The sequence below is a fragment of the Drosophila sulfurigaster genome, chromosome 3, assembly GCF_023558435.1.
Source record: "Drosophila sulfurigaster albostrigata strain 15112-1811.04 chromosome 3, ASM2355843v2, whole genome shotgun sequence".
Classification (NCBI taxonomy): domain Eukaryota; kingdom Metazoa; phylum Arthropoda; class Insecta; order Diptera; family Drosophilidae; genus Drosophila; species Drosophila sulfurigaster.
Genome location: NC_084883.1, coordinates 39,684,204 through 39,706,233, shown reverse-complemented (window position 1 = coordinate 39,706,233; position 22,030 = coordinate 39,684,204). Strand labels below are relative to the sequence as shown.

At 41.6% G+C, this 22,030-nt stretch overlaps 2 protein-coding genes across 4 annotated transcripts; both read left to right on the top strand.

The window, feature by feature from the left end:
• The first annotated feature begins 779 nt into the window (after positions 1-779).
• Positions 780-3,676, top strand: LOC133842124 (uncharacterized). The gene is made up of 2 exons (XM_062275054.1): positions 780-1,065; positions 1,152-3,676. The coding sequence occupies exons 1-2, from the start codon at positions 898-900 to the stop codon at positions 3,522-3,524; spliced, it is 2,541 nt and encodes an 846-aa protein (XP_062131038.1). The 5' UTR covers positions 780-897; the 3' UTR covers positions 3,525-3,676.
• A 242-nt stretch (positions 3,677-3,918) lies between these two features.
• On the top strand, positions 3,919-16,939 carry LOC133842123 (cadherin-23). 3 transcript variants are annotated; one of them, XM_062275053.1, is made up of 9 exons: positions 3,919-4,131; positions 5,819-6,110; positions 10,512-10,876; positions 10,936-12,427; positions 12,555-12,816; positions 12,876-14,493; positions 14,613-14,915; positions 15,118-16,259; positions 16,671-16,939. In XM_062275053.1, exons 2-9 carry the CDS (start codon positions 5,954-5,956, stop codon positions 16,795-16,797), a joined length of 5,466 nt encoding a protein of 1,821 aa, XP_062131037.1. In that variant the 5' UTR covers positions 3,919-4,131; positions 5,819-5,953; the 3' UTR covers positions 16,798-16,939. The 3 variants fall into 3 exon arrangements, with proteins under 3 accessions (XP_062131037.1, XP_062131033.1, XP_062131034.1); XM_062275049.1 differs by having other exon boundaries at positions 3,919-4,201; XM_062275050.1 differs by having other exon boundaries at positions 3,919-4,201; positions 5,816-6,110.
• Positions 16,940-22,030: the final 5,091 nt, after the last annotated feature.

The window sequence follows — 22,030 nt, the reverse complement described above, 5'->3', positions numbered from 1 at the left end:
GACTTCGTTTATTACTTTTTTAATTTGAATTAAATTGTGGTTAATAAATAAAAAGAAAAAGAAAATTTTGTGTGATCAATTACTTACCTACTCTGTTATTATTTAAATGGAAAGAGAACTACATGAAAACTACATTAAATTCAAAAATTCTTATAATCAGAATTGATTTTGACACGAAATAAGACTTATTAAGCGTGAAGAAAAACTTCTTATTGGTCGATTTTAAATTGGAGTCTTGACTCTAATGATTACTTAATTATAAGTGAACAGCTTTTCGTTCGTTAATCTTTGACTCCCTCGCTCCACGTATTGTAATAATTGTATAAATTATAGCTGTTAACATAGATCTTAAATAAATAGACTCATCAAATAGCTTTTTCTGTTCTGCATGAATAATAAGACATTATGCTAATGGAACAATTAAAACCGCATAAAGTTTACATTATCGTAACTTCATCTTGCGAATCCAAGTCAACATTTCTAAGTAAGTATTCTGGCAATCAACACTAAGTATCTGTATCTTGACTAGGCAGAGTACAAGTATCTCAGGTTTTCATGGTCGATGCATTTTAAACTCTCTTTCTTTGCTGCACACACATCGGCAACACGAAATCATTTAATTAATTAATATACTTATATTTTATTTGTGTATTTTGCTTTCGCATCCACAGACTAAGCTCATGTATTACTGCTTTGCTTGCTTGCTCGCTGGCTTACATGCTAAACTTTCTAATTAGTTAGTTTGCAAGTTTTTTAGGGGCTGCTTGGTCGAAACTGCAGGCAGTCGTCATTGCGATTCGCGATGAGGAAGTCGCGTCCGGTGCTCCAGCTGCAGCAGATTGTACCATCGATACCAAACCAGCGAGACGGTTTCAGCAGTAATCTTAGTGTGGAAAAATGTTTATAAGCCCAGTGAAAAGGCGAGAGCTCGAGTTAGTCGATAATACTGCTTTACTGCCGGCTCCAAATCCTGCAGGCGGCGGGGGCAGCGTTGGCGGTGTCATTAAAAAGGCGAAAAGCAGCCGCTGGCATCGGATTATGGGCCTGCTATTTGTGTACACAATTGTGAGCAAGAGACAAGTTGTCGAGATTTCTGTGTTCGGTTTCAAAGCAAGTGCTGCAATTTTAATGCGACTTTCAATTTTTCACAGATGTCTCTTATGGTAGTCAAGGTCGTCTCCACAACAGCCGAACACCAGCAGCAGCATCAGCAACAACAGCAGCAATTACTTAACCACATTGAGTCGACAACAGGACAGCAGATAGAGACAACGACAACGACGACAGCTACTACTTTTGGCACCGAAAGTGACAACTTTAGCGACAGTTTGGGGCAAGCGGCGGAACGTCAAAACATCGAGAAGATGCGTGCCAAGTTACAGCAATTGCAGCACGAGCAGCAGCAACAGTATCGCCAGCAACAGTTGCAAATGCAATTGCATCTCCAGCAAATGCATCAACAGATGCAGTTGCAATTGCATGCCAACAATGGTGTGGAAGGAGCTGCTGCTGCTGCTGGGACGGCAGAAGATGAAGGTGTCGGTGGTGTGGCAGCTGGCGAAACTGCGTATTTATTGGAGCGTGCCGACGATGTTGCGCCCATTTACGGAACATGGCGCACGAAAGCGAGACGACCCCAGCCACCAGCATCGACAACAACGGCTCTGCAACACGCAACATCGATGGCTGCATCATTGCAGCTCAACACGCTCAGTGATAGCGATGCCAACACCAGCAGCAACATGGACGATAATCATCTCTACGAACGGCTGCCAAAGCGATCCGTCACCATGACGCCTCTGCGCGATCAGCTGCCACGGCCACCACGTCTCTCCACTCAGCGTCCTCCCTCCACAGTACTGCTGCGTCGCCAGTTTTCGGAGACGCCTGGTAGCTTGGCTATGCGGGATGACTACAAACCGAAGCCATTTCACTTTCCCTTCGAGGGTCCTTTACCCGAGCACTTCAAGAAGGGCGAGTCAGAGCGTCCGCATGTAGCCTTAAATAACATCCAGGACATTTTGCACAATCTGCATATTAACAGCGTAATGCCTAGCAAGTTGCCTCCTTCGCTTGTGATGATGCCCACGGGTTTGCACATTGCCGGCAGCTACAAGAACCTCAAGTCCAGTGGCATTGCGAATTTCCTGCGTGGCAAGCGCAACAAGAAGCAGATGCAGTTCAGCATTCCACTGCCTATGCTCCCCATTGGTATGCCCATGTCCCTTTATGGTCCTGCTCCGCATCAGCGTGTGGCTATTGAGCAGCTGTATCCTTTCAAGCCTCGCTCGCCTCAGGACATCAATCTGCTTGCGATGCAGCCGTCGAGCAAACCCAACTCCAAGAAAAACAAGAAGCAACAACAGCAGCAACAACAATTGGCGCAAAGCAACTACAACATGCTGCTGGAGCATGGCAGTCAGCAGCACTTTGTGGCCGATCCCTTCTTGCAGAGCTTTCCACCTATCATCACACTGAATGCCACTCGACAACCACAGCATAAGCGAGTGCCATTCAAAGTGAATCTGGACATCTATCCGGTGTTACCGCCCTCGCGTCCCACTTCGGTGCTGCGCAATCCCTTCCAGTCTGAGTATGCTACTCCCTCGGTGGGTCCTTTGCAGGGTTCCTCGGCGGGTTCCATCTATGGCCAGGCGCACATGCAGCACGGCATCTATCAGGCCCCTTTCAAGTTCCCCACACAACCTCCGCCACCTTCCACCCATATGTCCATGACTTTTCCCGATCAGGCCACCCGCTACAGTCAGCAGCAGGCGCTCTATCACTCCCAAAAGTATCCACAACAGCAGCAACAGCAGCAGTCGCATAACAGCCTGATAAACGATGATTGCATGCAATCGAATTACAATGGAAATACTGGCGCAATGGACACGCATTCCAATCAGATCATGCTGCATCTGAATGTGTTCCCAAAGCAGAAGCCTACAGCGCAGCCGCAGCTGCAACGGCCCTCCACAAATCCCTTCTACAATCATAATCACAACTACAACTCGATTGGCCCTGGTACCGGCAGCGGGTTGCAGCGCATTACAATGGGCGAAGAGCGAGAACGGGAACGGGAAAGGGAACGGGAGCGAGAGCAACCGTTGCCAAAGCCTCCAAGTCCCATTGAGCCACGACAGGTGGCCAACAGCTCCTTCTCATCGGCCACAACCGTGGTGCAATCTCAGCATAATCAAACCCAGCAGCAGCAACAACAACAACAGTCGCAGCAGCATCAGCAATCTCAACAACAACCAATAAATCGTTCAATTTCACGCAGCGATAATCTGTCGTTGCTTGACTTTGAGCATCCAATTGTGGCAGCCGAGTTGCCCCAACTGCCGCAACCCGCAGCACTCGTTGGCAATCCTCCGCCGGTTCGTTATGGCCTTCAGAGCGATCATTTGCGTTTTGCGAAGAATGCGCACATTGATCAAATGGCTGCCGAGGCTCAAACAGCGTCGTTATTTCGCTTTCCCGTCGAGGATCTTATACAGTTTCAAGTGGATGATGCGCTCTAATTCACAAATTTAGCATGTACATTTTCAATACCACAAATACATAATGTTTAGCGTTTAAATTTAATGCGAAAATCACAAAATCACACAAGTCTTTAATAAAAGCAAATTAAATTTAGTTGTAAACAAATCACCGATATTAATGCTGTTGAATAATAATTGTAGCATACTTTGCGGCTGCAGTAGTAAATAATTTACCACCGTGTGCAGTGTGTACACACTGGTCGCCGTTTTTCATTGCCACTCGTTTTGCGCATGCGCGAAATGTGTATCAAAACAGAACCGGCAACAGCACGAAACCAGTATTTAACTGCGATCACAATTCACGCACGCAGTTTGCCGTTGCCATTGCGGCTAGCCAAGAACTGGCAACAGGTAAAAACGGCCATAAGACAGAAGGTGAGCGAGCGTCGCGCCGTCAAGACGTTGCTACGGTTGAATTCGTCGTCGGTTGTCGTTACTTTCTGTTGAGCTGTGTGTGTGCTACAGTGGGCAAAAAAATAAAGAAATACAACAAAGTATTTAAAGCAAGAGAATCAAGTTTCGTACCTGGCGTCATACTCGCATTGTTGTCTTATTTTTGCGTGTTCGCATTTCGGCTACTTCTCGGGTGCGTGTTTGTAAATGTGAAATAATCATTTCGAAAAGTGTTTAATAACTGTGCATCTAATTCAACAAGTGTAAGCAAGTGCTAACAAAACTCATCCAGAACTTAGACAGTTCTTGTGTTTGCTTCCTTCTTTTTGCCCGTTTTTTTCTTTTTTGCCTAAAAACAGCAACTGACCATAAAACTATGTATATGTGTATGTTGTAGATACTTATGTATCTACGGGGCGCAATGGCTTTGCCTGCACGTCAGCTACGAGAGCAACCAGTTCTGTATTTATTTTAGCTGCCTTTTTGCACATTTCGGTCTTTAGTGTGTGCTCGCTTTGGCTTTCTTCCCCTTTCCCCATTCTCCAGCTGTTTCATCAGCTTGTTTCAGTCTGAGTCTGACTTCGTTTTGTGTGTTTGTTTTTGCGAGAAAGCCATTGACAGCGTTTGCCAATCGCTTGGCTCGAGAAGCACCTCCAGCCCAATGATCGGAACTCATCGTTGGCATCATCGGCAGCTGCCGCCTCATCATCATGTGCCACTTTTCACATGCGCATAAAGTGAAATTGCCCGTCTCAAAAATTTCTTTTCTATGATTTTTGTGGTCGTCTTAGGCAAATGTATTTTTAATTGCAGCAACAACTGCAGTCTGCAGCTCGTATGCGTGACTTTTCAATTAGGCAAAGACTTGGCTCAAATTGTAATGTAAACAAAACGTTTGAATCGCGCATTAATATTCAATCTTTTACGCTGACTGCGCTCAAATCTGCAGCAGCAGCAGCAGAGGCAACAATAGCAAATAACAATTGCATTGCCAAGCTAAGCTTAATTCATTGCTCAGAGCCAAGGTCGATTGGGCGTTGGGGGCTAACATTGAAAGAACTGTTTTGCGATTGCTGTTTATACCCGCTACCCATAGGGTAGAAGGGTATTATAACTTTGTGCCGGCAGGAAATGTATGTAACAGGTAGAAGGAGGCATCTCCGACCCTATAAAGTATATATATTCTTGATCAGCGTCAACAGCCGAGACGATATAGCCATGTCCGTCTGTCCGTCTGTCCGTCTGTCCGTCTGTCCGTCTGTCCGTCTGTCCGTCCGTCCGTCCGTCCGTATGAACACCTAGATCTCAGAGACTATAAGAGATAGAGCTATAATTTTTTTTCGACAGCATTTGTTATGTTTGCACGCAGATCAAGTTTGTTTCAAATTTTTGCCACGCCCACTTCCGCCCCCGCAAATCAAAAAAATCGAATAACAAGTGTAATTTTAAAGCTAGAGCTACGAATTTTGGTATATACAATAACTACTGTAATAGTTATGATTCCTGAAAATTTGGTTGCGATCAGATAAAAATTGTGGAAGTTATTAAGGAAATACTTTTGTATGGGAAAAACGCCTACTTACTAGGGGTCTGAGTTGCTTTGGCCGACAATCTGGCACATTGTGCCGTCTATGGTATACTTTGAATGGTGTACTATATCGATATACCAAATATACCATTTGGTATATTTTTAGTATTTTTTTAGTATTTTCGGTATATTTTGAAAATGATACCGCAATATTTTGCCTTTATTAAAAATGGGTAGCGGGTATCTCACAGTCGAGCACACTCGACTGTAACTTTCTTACTTGTTTTTTTTTGTTTTTTGTGTTGTGTGTTGTTGTTAACGAAAAATCTTGTTTTGCATTTTCTGGCAGCAGTTGAAAAGTTGAAGTGTAAGTCGTGCCGTGATTTGTGCTACATGTGCTAAATACTTGAGAAAACATCATCGAATTCTTCGCTTCGAGCTAACGGATACAGATACATAACGGGCCCCAGAAATTAGCAACGGCAACATGTTGCTGCCGTCGCTGTTGTTGTTGCTGTTGCTGGAAGCAACTGCGGCACAGCTGCTGAATCATCCGCCACATTTTGTGGCCGGCACCGGAGACATGTCTCGATTCAGCCTGTCGGAGCATACTCCAGTTGGCAGTCCAGTCTATCAGCTCAAAGGTAAGTCCAAGTGGTCCAAGCCAAGGCCTTGTCTCAACTCTGCACAATAGACCCAATTCTCACAGCCTTTCACTAAAACATTATTATTTAAGTCTTGTTTTTCGGCTCAAAAGTCAGCGGCGAGTTCATGCAAAACTCAGACAAACGTAATTACAAACTATGGACATGTAATAGATTGTGTTTTTTTTGTTTTTGTGCATTTTCTGCATATTTTTTGCTGGTCATTTGATAGTTTAATTATTTTGTAATTTTGTGCGCCTTAGATCTCAAATTGCCAGCGCTGACTTTCATTTCATTTGTTGTTAACTGAAAAAAAGACATACGAGTCGAGTTTGAGTTCGACTTGGAGTATAATTGAAAAATAAAGCTCTTGCCCCGCCGCAACGCCACCTACTTTTTGTGGGTAACCTTGGTAAGAGTATTCAATTGTTGTTGTTTTTCTTTTGCTCTTTCCGCTGTTTCTTCAGCACGTTTCGTGCATGCCGCTTTAGCTGATATTCGTACATATGTAGCACACACATATGTACACGTTTTGTATGTTACATACACAGACATCGTTCGTACATCGATTGCTCAATTCATGTTTTTTGATAATTGACACATGTGCTAAAGAATGCACTCGCAGTTTGCTAATCAATTGCCCAGCAAACTCGCAAACAATTTGCATTGCTTTTCTTGGTTGTATCTTCTACGAGGCGGAAATGCATTTGAACACGTTTGTGCGTAGCAATCGATAGCAAAACAAACGCACCGATAATGGCTGCTCGAGTTGTCGATGATAATGCTAATCACATGACTGCGTGCATGGCGTGCCGCCAATTGTTGCCACTTGTGGCAGCGCTCACTTTTATCATAGATTCTCTCTCCGTCTGGACACTTTTACTTTGAGACTTGCTAACTAACAATCAATCGAAAGCGACTGCTAAATTGCAGGTGTGCTTTTCACACCCGTTGACGTAATCGCTTCCTTTCGCAACTTGCCACATGCCACTTGCCACAAATGTGAATTGAGTAGTACTCTACTCTATTACCCTGGTACCTTTCGTCGCATGATTATCCAACAGCAACAATAACAAACTGCACGCTGCACGAGATCGCATTGTTGCACCTGCTTCGGCTGCTGTTGCTGCTGCTGCATTTGTTGCATGAATGTGGCATGACGGCCGCCCTGTTGACACCCTAACACACAAGCCCAGTTGTGGATGCGCTCTGTAATTTAATGCTACCATCGAGGTAGACGACTTTCAAGTTTCCTTTTGAGATTTTTAATATTTATATCGTATTTGCCAAGTCCTCGTCAGACAGTTGCAAGTGGCAGCAAGTTGTACATTTTGGAGTCGATGTCTTACTTTTAGCCAGTTTTTGGTTTTGCAAGCTGCAAACTAAAAACACGTTTAACTGCGTTTGAAATCAAGAGTGCCATAAAGCACAGTCAAAGCAACAACAAATTTGCTAAAATTGCTTTTGCTAAATTGTGAGCCAGGAAGCAGCTCTATTAACTGCATAATTTGTTATTGCAATTTTGACTAGCAATCATCAAAAGCGATTGCATCACAGATAGTTTGTCAGCACGGTTGCAGCGCGGGTCAATTCAATATTCAAATCTATTACAGTTTATTAACCATTCGTTATTCAAAATGGCCATTTGATAATTTGATACTACAAGCGGAGTAATCAATGACTGCATCTCAAAACAAAAGCTCGTTCAGGGCTGTTTACACTTGCATATCTAATTTCGATGTGGAAAAAATTGGTTGAACTGGTAGAGTGACAGCTCTTTGACCTTATAAAATATATGTGATATGTGCTAACAGACAGCATCATCCATTGGTTGACTCAGTATCGACTTAAGGTGGTTTTTATTGTTTTAAACTCGCAACCAGATTCTTTTCGAAATTTATGACATCATACTGGAAATACCTCAAATAATAAACAGAAGAGTTAATCAAGCAGAGATTTTTTTTAGCACTGTTGAAATTAGATAAACAATCGGATAAACAACAATAAGTATTTAATACATAGTTTTTAGAGAGTTCGTACATAGCATGTTTATTATAATTGAAATAATATAACAATAATATCAGTGAATATTTGTGGTCAGACTAGACTAAAATAGCACTTTATTACTGAATATACAATTTATAATTGTACAACTCAAAATCTCTTTATTCGACAAGTACTTAGACATCAATACAAAGGTTCTTTTGTTATGTGTTAATTATTTGGGAACTTTGTTAATATTTTGAGCTGTGGGTATAAAATGGAATGCGTGTGTGTGTTTACATTAGGAGGATTCCTTATCTACAACATTTACCTCTGCAAAATTCCTGCATTTCCTTTTCCATTATTTTGATGGTTGTAGAAGGTCACTTGAAAAGAATAAGAACCTTAAGGTTTTCCTATGTTATGTATATTTACTTAGGTTTCTAACGCTTATCTTATTTACTAATTTCTGCTCTTCAAGTTGATGAAAAAAGAATGGAAGCGGATGTTTATTCTCATAAAGACAGGTTCATATAAATAGATATTTATTTATTTGTATTTTCAAATATTCATGCCCGCATTTTAATGCTATTAATTAAATGCCTAAAAAAAGACAGAAACATAAAACTTGAAAGTAACTGCGCTCACTCAAAATAAATAATAATAATTAAATACTTTTGAAATATATTATTGCACTTCCTATTATTGCATTGCTTACAAACCTCTTCTTAAGCTATTTCATTTCACTTCCCAAACAAGTTTTGCGCATATCTCAGCAAATATTTCTAAACAGTATTCAACTTAGTTTGGATAACAATCTTCACTTTCTATATGCTTTAGTTTTTTTGCGATCTTAGATATTGAATTACACTGAATTGTGGATGATTTTGCAAAAAAAAAGAAATAGCATAATTAGACAGCGTGGAGTATTCGAAGTTGTAATTATTTACACTCATAAACGAAACGAAACGAAAAGTGCGGCAAAACAAAACCAAATAATTGGGCAAACGTTGCCACAATGCGGGTGTGTTTCCATTGTTGTTGTATGTGCTGGAGTAATAAATAGCAAAATATTAACAAATACGCTTCGCAGAGCATGAAATCACAACTTATTTATCCCTCATGTGATACTCCCGAAAACAAAGTGAAAAGTAGAAAAGTTTTCAACACATAGAAAAACGAGAAAAATCTCCACTTAATTGTTATTGCTATTACACAGGGCCGAGTGCATTTTGTTGATGTTGTGTTCCCAAAACAAGATTCCATATGGGGCACCAAATAATTCAAACAAGTACACACACAGCTGAAAAGACTTATGAGAAATCACATAAAAGAAAAACTACAAGAAATGATTATGTACATTAAAAAAGTGGAAACGGCCACTCACGCGTCAATAGTAAATGGAAGCAGAGAGGAACGGAGAAGGTGTGAGGGGAACGAGTCTGGTTGTCTTGGCCAAGTTGGCCAGGTTTCGGCCGGGTTGGCGACCGCAATTGGTAAGGTTTTTTTTTTTGGGTGTATTAAGCTGGAGAACGTGTTGTTTGCTTCCCGCTTCGAGTACAAGTCGTGTCGCTGCAATTGTCGGTCTCCAACTCCGACTCGATCTTCTCCTCTCTCTTGCTCTATGTGTGTCGTTGTCAAACTTGAAAACACAAAAATCTGTCTACCTCGATGTCTGGGCCTGCGCCAAAAAAGTCGTTTTCCAGACCGCGCTGTTGTCTATTATTATTATTACTATTATTGTTAGCTTTTGTGCATGCGCCGCTGGGATCTGGGGGATTTGTTTTCTTTCTTTCGTTTGTTAGAATTTCTAATGTTTTTTTTTGTCTTTCTTCGTGTTGCCCTCAAGCTGCGCTATGGAATTTTGATGCATGGCATACTAGTTGTAAGTAGTTTCCTGTGATTAACAAGACCCACGAAACAACAAAAAAGAGAAAGAGAAACTGCCAAAGTGCCTCAATGACTGACAAAGACACAACCTATATTTTTAGCTCACTTGACCCAACTCCCAGCGCCAGTTCGAGTTCGAGATCGAGTTATAGTTATAGTTATAGTTACATACATAGTTAGCTCCATTTCCACGCCCAACTAAACTGTCGACGCATTAGACTAGAAACACAGCAGAGAAGGAGGTTGTGGGAACTTGATTTGCATTTTTCACACGCTTCCACAACAAGCCCAGAAACAGACAGTCAGAGAGTCAGACACGCAGTCAGACACTCAGTCAGTTAGTCATTCACTCAGTCATTCACTAAGTCATTCATCTGACTTTACTACAACTAGTTGTAGTCGTAATTAAAGCAGTGAGCGTGTCGGGGAACCAACAAACTGCTTTTACTACAATGCGAGCAATACTCAAAACTAGAGTCACAAACGCCCCAACTAATTTGTTATATTTCTCTCTTCTCAAATTCACAGGCATCGACCCGGAGGGAGGGCGTCTCAAGTACAGCATCTCTGGCCCAGTTTTCTCCGTGGATCGTGATACGGGTGTTGTGCGCTTGCGTCAGGAATTGGATCGGGAAACGCAAGACACCATTGAGGTGATTATCAGTATCACCGATGACGGCATCTATGGCACCGAACCCAACACAGTTTCGCAGCGTCGTGAGATTCCCGTGCGGGATTACAACGATAATCAACCAACATTTATTGGTAGACCCTACACGGCTAGTGTTAGCGAATCCTTGCCTGTCGGTGCGGAGTTGACAATTGTGCCGCCAGTTTTAGTTGTCGATCGCGATGAGGGCATCAACGCAGAAGTGCAGCTCAAGTGTGTGCAGGTGAGTAGAAACATATCCTTTATTTATATCAGAAAAACTCACTTTGTTTTATTCCATAGGAGAACGACATTTGCGATATCTTTGAAGTGCGTGCTGTCAGGTTGTCCGATGGCAATTATACCGCTCGAGTTGCTTTAAAACAACTTCTCGATTTTGAGAGTCGTCCGTCTTATATTATGACCATTGCTGCCTCAGACAGCGCCTTGGAAAATCGTCTCACTTCCTTTGCCACCATTTCCATAAACGTCATTGATGTGCAGGATCAAGCTCCAGTCTTTACTAATGCTCCTTATTCCGCAACTGTGCCGGAGAATACGCCAGCTGGAGTTAGCATATTGACAGTTAAGGCAATCGATGGCGATGTTGGCATACCCAGAGAGATCTTCTTGTCGCTGGAGGACGAACCTTTCGGACACTTTGAGCTAGTGCCGTTTGGTGATCCCAAAGATGGCACAGCCACGCTGAGAACCACCAATGAGCCGCTGGATCGTGAGAATCCAGAGATACTGCAGAACGGCGGCGTCTATGTCTTCTCCATTAGAGCTACAGAACTGATCGATGGCGCCATACCTGCAGACTATTCCATCACCAGAGTAACCATTGTGGTCACCGATGTCGACGATCATAAGCCCGAGTTTAGTGCCTCGCACTTTAACGTTTCCATCGCGGAGAACTTGGCCAACGGCATGCCTTTGCCAGGACTCTCTATTTTTGTGGATGATCGAGATATGGGCGAGAATAGTCGCTATCAACTTAAGCTTAAAGATGTTAACAATGCCGCAGGAGTCTTTGCAGTCTCCCCAGCCGAGGGACAAGGACGCACTCCAGTTGTAGTCAAGGTGCTTGATGCCAGTCGATTGGATTACGATAATCCGGCACAGCGTAAATTCGAGTTCGATTTGGTAGCCAGTTCAAAGGGAGTAGAGCAGGCAAAGGCACGTGTGGAAGTTCATTTACTGGATGCCAATGACAATGCACCCATTTTTGCACAGCAAACTTATCGCTTTACGGCGCCGGAGAATCTAACAGTTGATTCTTTAATTGGCTATGTGAATGCTACCGATGCGGACTCGGCTGAGTTTGGACATGTGCAGTATGTGCTCAAGGGATTTGGTGCCGATAACTTCTATGTGCATCCCGAAACAGGAGGACTATATCTGCAGAAGCCGTTGGACTATGAGAAGCAGAGCTCATACAGTTTGACTGTCGTCGCTGTTGATGGCGGTGGCCGCGAGTCGAATGCCAATCTCTTTGTGGATGTGCTCGATGTCAACGATAATTATCCCAGCTTCGAGAGCGATGAATACAGTCGCACTATTCGTGAGGGCGCTGCAATCTTTGAGCCGCAGTTCTTTTTGCGCGCCCACGATGCAGATGGTCCCACTCAAGGCAACGGCAAGGTGAAATACGCTTTGGTGTCAGAGAACAGCATAGCTGGAAATGTATTCCGCATTGAGCCGGAAACGGGCGAAATCACACTGCAAAAGGCAGCTAAATCTATGGATACGGAGCGTGGAGAGTACGAACTGGTGGTTTCGGCAACGGACTTTGGTGAGTTTCGGGAAAGGCTACTTGAAAAATAATATAAATCCTATTCTCTTTGGCCTATGTCCGCTTATCTTTATGTTTATGATTTAGTTAAGAATTAAATTTAATTCGATTTGAATTTCTTTTTTAGGTATTCCTCCTTTGACCAACACAACTCGAGTGCTTGTGCGCGTTGGCATCTCTGGCAATCAGCGTCCCATCTTCAAGGGACACTTCCAGAATGTGGAGAATCTGCCAGTGGTTGGACCACCCAGTTACCGTGTTTCTATACCAGAGAATGCTGCTCCAGGTTACAATGTGACCACAGTCTCTGCACATGATCCCGATGGTTTGGACAGTTTGCTGAGATACCGCATCGTTGGAGCCAACGACAATTTCCAGATCAACGAGCTGTGAGTAAAATAATATTTCAACTCTTCAACTTTAACTTACTTAATTTCCCTACTTGTAGCTCCGGTTTAATTACCGTGTCCCCTCAGGCGCGCATTGATCGCGACTTGAACATGAACAGCTTTGAGATTATTGTGAATGCCGTAGACTCGGGCACGCCCATTCCAGAGACAGCCACCACCACAGTTTATGTCAATGTCAAGGACATCAACGATGAGAAACCCAAGTTCGAGCAGGCGAGCTATGCTGCCTATGTCTCTGAGCGCACTGTGATTGGCGAGAGCGTCTTGAAGGTCAAGGCAATTGACAAGGATCTCAACTCACGCTTAGAGTACAGTCTACAGGGACCTGTGAAGGCCACAACCAAGGCGGGCGTTAGCATTGCCAATCGCAGCAATTATAATGTGCAGGAAGCCTTCCGCATCGACTCCCAAACGGGCGAAATCTTCGTGAACAGCTCTTTAAGACACGATGTTGCTGCAATTATCATATTTACGGTGGCTGTGAAGGATCTGAATGCCGAAGTAGATCCAGAGGGACAAGTTGATACCACCGAGGTCACTGTGTATGTGCAGTCCTTTAAGGATAAAGATCCAGTGTTTAAAAATCCAGGCTGGAGCAGCTCACGACCCGTGGTCAACATCAAGATCAAGGAGGAAATGCCCATTGGCAGCGCTTTGTTTATACTTCAAGCCGAGGATCCTGTGACACAGCAGCCAATTACCAGCTTCGAACTGGTGGAACCCAAGGAGCTCGAGTACTTCCAGATCGCAGAACGCACGGGTGAAGTTATCCTAAAGAAACGTTTGGACTACGAAGCTTTGGCTGAGTCGGGAGGCGCTGAGTTTGAGCTGCAGGTGCGTGCCAACAGCGCCGATCGTCAGCGTAGCACCATCAGTCGGGTGAACATCACTGTGGAGAATGTGAACGACAACAGTCCCATCTTCGAACAAAGCTCCTATCACGCTACCATCATTGAAAACAAGGGCTACCCTGAGCGTGTAATTCAAGTGAAAGCTCATGACAAGGACGCCGCACTCAATAGTCGCGATGAACGTTTGGGTTACCACAAGGTCATCTATTCCCTCCAAGGAGAATTCGCCATGCTCTTCGAGATTAACAATTTGACGGGACAAATTATTGTCGCTCGCAATCAGAGCATTGATCGCGAGCGCACTCCACACATTCGTCTGCAAGTAAAGGCGGAGGATTCGCCCGGCAAACCCACCGATGCCAAGCAGAGTGTTGTCGAGCTGCTGATCGATGTGCTGGATGTAAATGACAATGCTCCTGAATTTACCAAGAAGATCTACAGCACTGTGATACCAGAGAATGCGCTGCAAATGGAGAATGTGCTGCAACTAGAGGCCACCGATGCGGACGAGGGACCGGGAGGTGAAGTTCGCTACGAGCTGGTCAACGAGGGCGAGGCTAATGGCTTGTTTAGCATTAATGCCCAGAGTGGTCTGATTTCCACACGTCGGAATCTCACGGGCAAGGGTCGCGCTGAAGCCTATGTGCTAATCGTGAGAGCTCAGGACAATGGCAACCAGGTGCCTAAGCAGCCGACGCTTTCCTCAGACGTCGAAGTGCGCATCTTCATTGGCGATGTAAGTGCCAATGATGGAGTGCCCTACTTTGTGTTACCTCGAGTGGGACAACGAGCCAATATCACAGAGGTAAATCATAACAATAAATTTTTATATTCTTCGTTATTTCCATAATGAATATTAGTAATCAAATAGTATTATTACAATTTTAAATAATGCAAAAATACTTTATTAAACTTTGTCTTCAGAATGCTGCTGTTGGCGCACCTGTGTTCCAAGTAATTGCTAATGATCCGGATGATGTGAACACGCCTTCAGGCACAATAACCTATCGCATTCTGCCTGACACTCCAGACGCCGAAGCCTTTAGCATCGATTCAATTACAGGACTGATAACCACGAAGCAGCCTTTGGATCGTGAAGAGAAGAGCATGTACAAAGTGCTGCTCGAGGTTAGCGACAATGGACAGCCGAAGCAATCTGTCACGCGTATCCTGAAGATAGAAGTGCTCGACATGGACGATCATGTGCCACGCTTTGCCAGGGAAATGGTGAGTGAAGAAAATATGACGAAGATTAAGATACAATTTCTATTGACATGCTTTTTATTTTTACCTGACTTCATAAAGATATTAATTTATAAATAAGTGAAATTCAATTCAAATTTGTCTAATTGAGCAATGTTACCGTATCCATTAAGCAACTTACTAAATTTTTTGTCAACTCATAATTTAAACGTTTAACTTTCTGCAGGACGAGGGACCATTGGCCATGTCCGTGCGGGAGGAAGAACCGGAAGATACAATTGTAGGCAACTTTACAGCCATTGATGAAGATCAAGGCGAGAATGCAGCCATTGACTACGTCATCATTGAAGGCAACAACGAGCAATTCTTCACCATCGAACGCACCAACGAGAGCGTTGCTATCCTGAAGACCACGCAACCCATCGATCGTGAACTCGTTGAGTCCTTCACACTGACCGTGAAGTGCATGAAGCTGGGCGAGCCAGCTTACAAGTACATTGGAGATGCTTATGATCGTCAGGATCCTTCCCATCTGCGCATCACAGTTAAGATAATCGACATCGATGACAATCTGCCGCAGTTCGAGAACCCCGATTCCACAGTGGGCATTAGGATTAATGTACCCATCGACACAGTAATCACCACACTGCGTGCTACTGATGCCGATGCCGAGGCAGCTCCCATTGCGCTTTCCATTGAGAATGTTACTTTTGTGCCGCAATTCTACAAGCGGAGTCGCAAGCTGGCCACCGGAAACTTGGAATCGCTCTTCACGCTCAACAATCGCACCGGAGAACTGCGCACTGGCGGCTCTTTTGCTGACTACGTGGATGGTTACTTCCTGATGCGAGTGTGTGCCAACAACTCGGCGCTAAGCAAACGACAGACAAAGAGCAACATCAAGGTGTTTGTCATCCGTGACAAGTCGCTGCTGAAGTTCGTCTTCGCCCGGCCACCCAACGAGATACAGCACAACATTAAACCCTTCCAACAGCAGCTGCAGCAGAAACTCAAGCCCATGGGTCTGGAGTTGCATGTGCTGGACACTCAGGTGTTTACGCGTGCTGACATGAGTCTGGACTTCACCTCGACCAGCTCGTGCTTCCAGATGTTCCGCAATGGCGCCGCTTTGTCGCTCAGCGAAATGCAAAAGCTGATGAACTCGAAGGAGTTGCGACACGAACTCATCGACATCTATGCGGCGTATGGAGTGAGTGATCTGGAATCCTGCTCCGTGCGGCGCACACACACGGCGGCTCTCTTTGGCAATCTGCTGATGTCCGCGGGGGCGTGGCTGGTCATACTGGCAGCACTGATAGGCGTGGCCGCCCTGATATCACTCTGCACCGCATGCTGCCTAAAGAAAAAGTGAGTAACGAATGAAATAGAGTTAACCCTATACTATCAAAGACTGCCTTTAGAAGGCGTATTATTATTTCTTGTTTAGAAAGGGTAATTATAAGTTTTCGAAAATATTCGTTAATAATTTTTCTTCTTTATTGTCTTTATTGTCATTCACTTGCCAATAATTTTAGAAGAGATTAGAAGTGTCCTAAATACTTCACTCCTTTTTTTGAAAATGTCACTTTATGTCCAAAACATTTTCGGGTATTTCTTACCAATTCGAATTCCAATTTCAACTGCCATCAGATTAAGCTGCTAACATAGTAAATTCAACGGACTAAAGAAGTGCGAATAAAACTAAATTATATATGAACGTCTTAAACACCAAAGTCCTAGAAGAGCTTATAAATTTCATGTACTTCATATTCTTTGCAGATTCAAGCGACACAGCAAGCGCAGCTTGCAGGCTAGTCTGCGAACACCGACGGAACACACGCCCACCTCGTATAGCTACTCGATGCCCGCCGTGCTCTACTCGGAGCCCATCTATGGACCATTGTAGCCTCAGCTCATATTCTGCACAGCCAGATCCAGTCAATGGCAATGGCGCTGAATCAAAAGTCTATACTCTACTATAAAATCTAGTTATTTAGTGCACAAGACTCAAGCAACACACGCAGTTGGCCAAAAGAGTTGTGGCCAAAGGAAGAAAGAAAGAAAACAGTCCATACAAGCATAAGCATACTATGCACGTGATCTAGTATGTACATTTAATTTACATTTATTTAGCATTAGGTAAACTAATTTAAAACTGTACAAAAGTCGAATCAAACCCCTTTAGATATAAGTTTCAATTTTACGAAGTCATTTGATATTGTGTCATCGAATAGATAGAACAGATTTTGCAACGCAACAAATAGAAATTTGTATTTTATTTTAGTAACAAAATAAATGGCAATTTACCTATGAATTTATCTTATCGTTTTATTGACTCACAAAATGCTAAACAAGTGCAAAATAAATAGCACTTAATAAAATATATAAACAGGAGCTCTGGAACTCTATTCTCGCTCCATTCTGGAGCTCAACAAATGGCCAGTCGAGCGTATAGAAAACATGAATTTTTCACTGGCCAAACAAATGCATATGTTTTTGCCATTACGGCAAATGTATTTGTTAAATTGTTCTTTTACGAATGTGAACATGTGTGCAAATAAATTCTATCTACGAGTATTACTAAAATACAAAAAAGGAGAAATAACACGCATATTTGAAAGCATTCTATGAACATGCAAAGCGATAGTGGAGGTGTCATGAAAGCAAGTCAACAAATTAAATACGAACACAATAAAAATAGTTGAGACTTGGTAAATAAAATAACAGTTTAGTAGAGTGTTAACTAGAGTGGGTAACAAACGAAATTAAATCGAAAAGAGTGATGGAATGAGCTAACTTAATTTCAGAAAATAACCAACCAAGATAGTCCAGATAGCGTTAAATGATTAAAGTAAAACAATGTGTAATACACATAACCCACATAATTTTAAATTTACAATAAATTTATGTTACAAGTTGTATCGCTTTATATAACTCAATTCAAAATCTTATAGCTGACATAAATTTCAGCATAATTCCTTTTGCCAAAATTCCATTTCGAGAGCAGTTCATAAAGTAAGCTCAGTTTAATTGCAATTTCGATTTGAATTTTGAATTACAGTGCTCAGCAGTAAAGCAGTTTGCAGAGCAAGCAAAGAAAGTGCGAGCAAAATAATGAAAACCCATAAATAATAAATGTTGTTAAAACTAATGTGCGGCGCTCATTAGCCTCAGGCAACTGCGCACAGAGACTGCAACAAGGGATGATGATGCTGGTAAATGAACTTCGACTGCTACACATCAAAAGGGTGCAACTAAGCCTGTGTGTGTGTGTGTTTGAATGTTGCAAGATGAATTTGATCAGGGGTTGGTGCTGGTAAGTAGTTAGTGAACGAGGCTGACAAACCAACGAGTTATTTTTATAACTTTTTAAAACTCAACAGCAACAGCAACAACATCAACATCAAGTGTTGTTTCGGGTCAAAGTAAATCAACGAGCAGTGGGTCATTTTATATGGGGGTTGTCTCAGCTTGTACTACGATGTGTAATTACAGCCCGGTTTCTTGGCTCGTCCTTTTGAAATTGCGTACTTTGTAATTAGCATAAAACCAAACTAACTGCGAGTGTGTTTTTCAGTGGAATGAGTGGACAACGAAGTACTCGTATCTATCGCATATTCGAATACTGCCAAATCACTTTCCACTTGAACATTGATTGATGATGACGATCGTAAATCACACTCGAAACTCGAGTGACGTCGCTTCCTCCCTTTGTTTGCTGGCAAAACAGATTGGCATAGCACTCTTTCAGTCTCTGCCGCTGAAACAGGGCGCCACATAGTGCCACATTGCCACACTGACACATTTGTCTAAGCTGCAGTAATCGCCAATTAATGCACATGCTAATGCCAGAGGCGCCGAATGCGCAGCTCCAACTCCAATTGCAACTTCCAAGTTCAGCCACAAGTGGTAACAATTGTTAAATTACTTTGTTTCCATTGTGTTCTGCTAACTGCAGGTGTCCTGTGTCAACAGTCTGCACACAAAAAGTTTGTGTGCATATCAACTTTTTTTACCCTAGATTCATTCCAACAGTTAGTCACTCAGGCAGTCAGTCAGACTGAGCTGAGAAGGCTGAGCAGGCAGCTGGCCACATGTCCAACTTCAACGGACAAACAACAATGCTAACAATTAATGAGTGAGCAATGGGCGAAGCGTCGATCTCGTATGTTAAGGGAAGTCGTATATTTCCTTTACTTTGACGGTACCAAATTGTAACAGTTACAAGTAGAGACAACTTAAAAAAATGATAGACTAACATATACGCTGTTATTTTTAAATTAAATAGTCTTAGGCATATGTGCATTTTATAGTTGAATTGGTTTTCAACGAATACATTTTCAGGAATAAATATTATAGTCATTTTTTTAGGTTATTTGATTTATAAAACAATTTAATTAAACTATATACATTCTAATTTAGGAATGGAATGGAAGTTTATAATTTGTGTACATTGTTCGGGAAGTATAAAACTTTACTTAAGTCTTTTCAACAGATTATATTCGAAATAAGTTCCTCAACATCACAGTTCTGCATCTAAAATAGAAATTACGCTATCTATGCAAATCTAAGAATTGTAAACTTGTGACTTACTAAAAAATCATATGATTCTTAAGTCCAACTATGTATTTTACGATGTTATAAATTAAATTCAAAAGAAAATTCTATTAACAATGATATACATCATTATATAAAATCAAATATTATTTCCGGTTTCTTGTAAAATCTTCTATATTATATTTCAATCATTGTTTCCCTTTAATTCTTATTTATAGAATATTAATCGAGTGTACTCTTATTGTATATTATCATTTTTGAAATAAATATATTACCTCACTCTTATATACCCTTCATAGTGTTCTATATACAGGGCAGCAAAGCCTCGCGTGCCTTTGCCATATATTCACAAAAATATCTACCTAAATCATAACGGTTGCTTTCTGTCGCGTTGCTGACGCTGTCGCTGTTAACTGTCACTGTCCCCGTCAGAGGTGCCATAAAAAAAAGACTTAGGGCCCAACCCCGCAATGCACACCGAGCGGTTATTCACGCGATTGTAATTGCAGTTAACTACTTGTTAAGGTTTTTCTTTTCTCTTGCATTTTGGGGTAAAAATAGTAATTTTTGCAATACATTTTTTTATACTCAGCCGCACAATGGACTAGACTAATCACAGGATTTTCGCGGGATTTTTCGCTAAACCGGAAGTGGCATTAGAGCGAACGGAAGCGAGAGTAAACACGGCTTAGTAGTGAAAAATGCCAATCAATCGAACTATTGGAAGTGTCGAAAATCTAGCTACCCGCTGTCGTATTCGCATTCGCATTCAATCAAAACGTTGTTTACATTAACAATAACTGGGCATGAAACCGTTGTTGTGTCGACATTTTAGCAACTACCTTCATTTCCATTTATGCAAACAAGAAAAGGAAGAACAAAAATTAAAATGAGAAAAATAGAATTAACAAATATCAACCATAAATTACAAATGTCACATTCATTATGCACATGACGCTGCATAGTAATTAGGCTTCGTTCTTCGTCCTTCGTCCTGGCATCCTCTTCGCATCCTTTTTTTGCCCAAATATATATTTATGACCACTTGATGAACTGCACCCAGTTGAATGGGCATTCTCGCTTTTCTCTTATTCTGCTGGGGTTGTGACTCTCCTTTCGTCCTGGTTTTTGGTGCTCATTTGCATAACAATCAACTCGTCGTTTGTGGCACAGCCTCAAGCTGCAGTTGTTGCTGCTGTTGCTGCCGTAACACTAACTTCTATGCTATATGGGCGATGGGTACTGTTTGTAGTATTGGGGTAGCACCAAGCCAAGCCAAGTCTAATGGTTTCCGAAAACAAGCAGCAGCAGCAGCGGGTGTGAAGTTGTAAAGTTTAATGTATTGTTTGTCTAACAGTTTATTCATTTGGAAAAAGAATTTCACGTTGTGTGATTGGAATATGAAATATGACTGTTATCCTTGGGGTAGAAAAGGGACAACGCTTTCTATTTCAAAGGTTGCAATATTCATCATTGCATTCAGTTGCAAAGTCGGTATCGTATTCATTATACAAATTGTAACTGCATTTATAATGAATCAAATTGATAATTTTATAAATGATTCTGTTGTAAAAAATTGAGGAAATATTACTTTAATAGATTAATAACATATTACTTATTTTCATTAGTCATATTAGTAAAAAGAGTAATATTCTTATATACTGCGAAAATTGTTTTTTATTTTGTAAGCTAAAAATATCAATGACTGAACAAAAAATTTAAATTTTACCAACAAAGAATATATTCAGCATTCTAAGTTATTCAACAAAAAATATTTTAAAACATCAAAATATAAATATGATTACAATTTCAATTATCAGATAGTGTTTGAATTGTAGATTTGAAACTGACAAACCTAAAATGAAGTGAATTCTTTTTAGTTGTATTTTCTTTAAATCTTTTTCCGAGTTTAATGCAATGAAATCAAGAGTCTGTGATATGATATACGTATGTATATGCTTTATAAAATATACAATAGTAATATTATAGAACAAATCCGATACTGAAAAAATAATTATAAGCAAATATGAAAAATATATCAATATAAATTAAATATATGTTATATTCCTTGGCAATAAATATAAATTATTTTTTAATTATTGAAATGCAACCGTTGCCATTAATATTTAACCAGACGTTCAGCAATGCTTACAAAAAACTTAAGCCTCAATTCGATTTGGGAATAGCCCAAGTTCTTTTGAGATACATATCTCAATTCGGTGCATGCGTATCTAAAATGATTTCTGATTTACATGTGTTTACATTTTGTGCGTACCACTTTTGGCTGCAACAATGTGACATAAATCTGCTTAAATTTGACTAAAACCGATCAGATCGGATTAAAATCGAATACAACAAAAACTTGCATCACATTTTACAGTTTCAATTCGCACACACACACACTCTCTGATATCCTTGGGATGAACATGCACACAAATACGACAGATTGGCCTGCTCGGTGAAAGCAAAGGCAAAGGCAACGGCAACAAATGTAACAAAATACTCGAACGGCTGTTTGTTTATCCAATGTTTTTCGGTTAGATGAGCACACAACTCAAAAGCAGGACAAGGTAGGGCAAAAG

Coding starts and splice junctions, on each gene's coding strand:
- LOC133842124 (XM_062275054.1), top strand. CDS start 898: ATGTTTATAAGCCCAGTGAAAAGGCGAGAGCTCGAGTTAGTCGATAAT. Junction 1,066..1,151: donor TGCTATTTGTGTACACAATT/GTGAGCAAGAGA, acceptor AATTTTTCACAG/ATGTCTCTTATGGTAGTCAA.
- LOC133842123 (XM_062275053.1), top strand. CDS start 5,954: ATGTTGCTGCCGTCGCTGTTGTTGTTGCTGTTGCTGGAAGCAACTGCG. Junction 10,877..10,935: donor TGCAGCTCAAGTGTGTGCAG/GTGAGTAGAAAC, acceptor TTTATTCCATAG/GAGAACGACATTTGCGATAT. Junction 16,260..16,670: donor GCATGCTGCCTAAAGAAAAA/GTGAGTAACGAA, acceptor TATTCTTTGCAG/ATTCAAGCGACACAGCAAGC.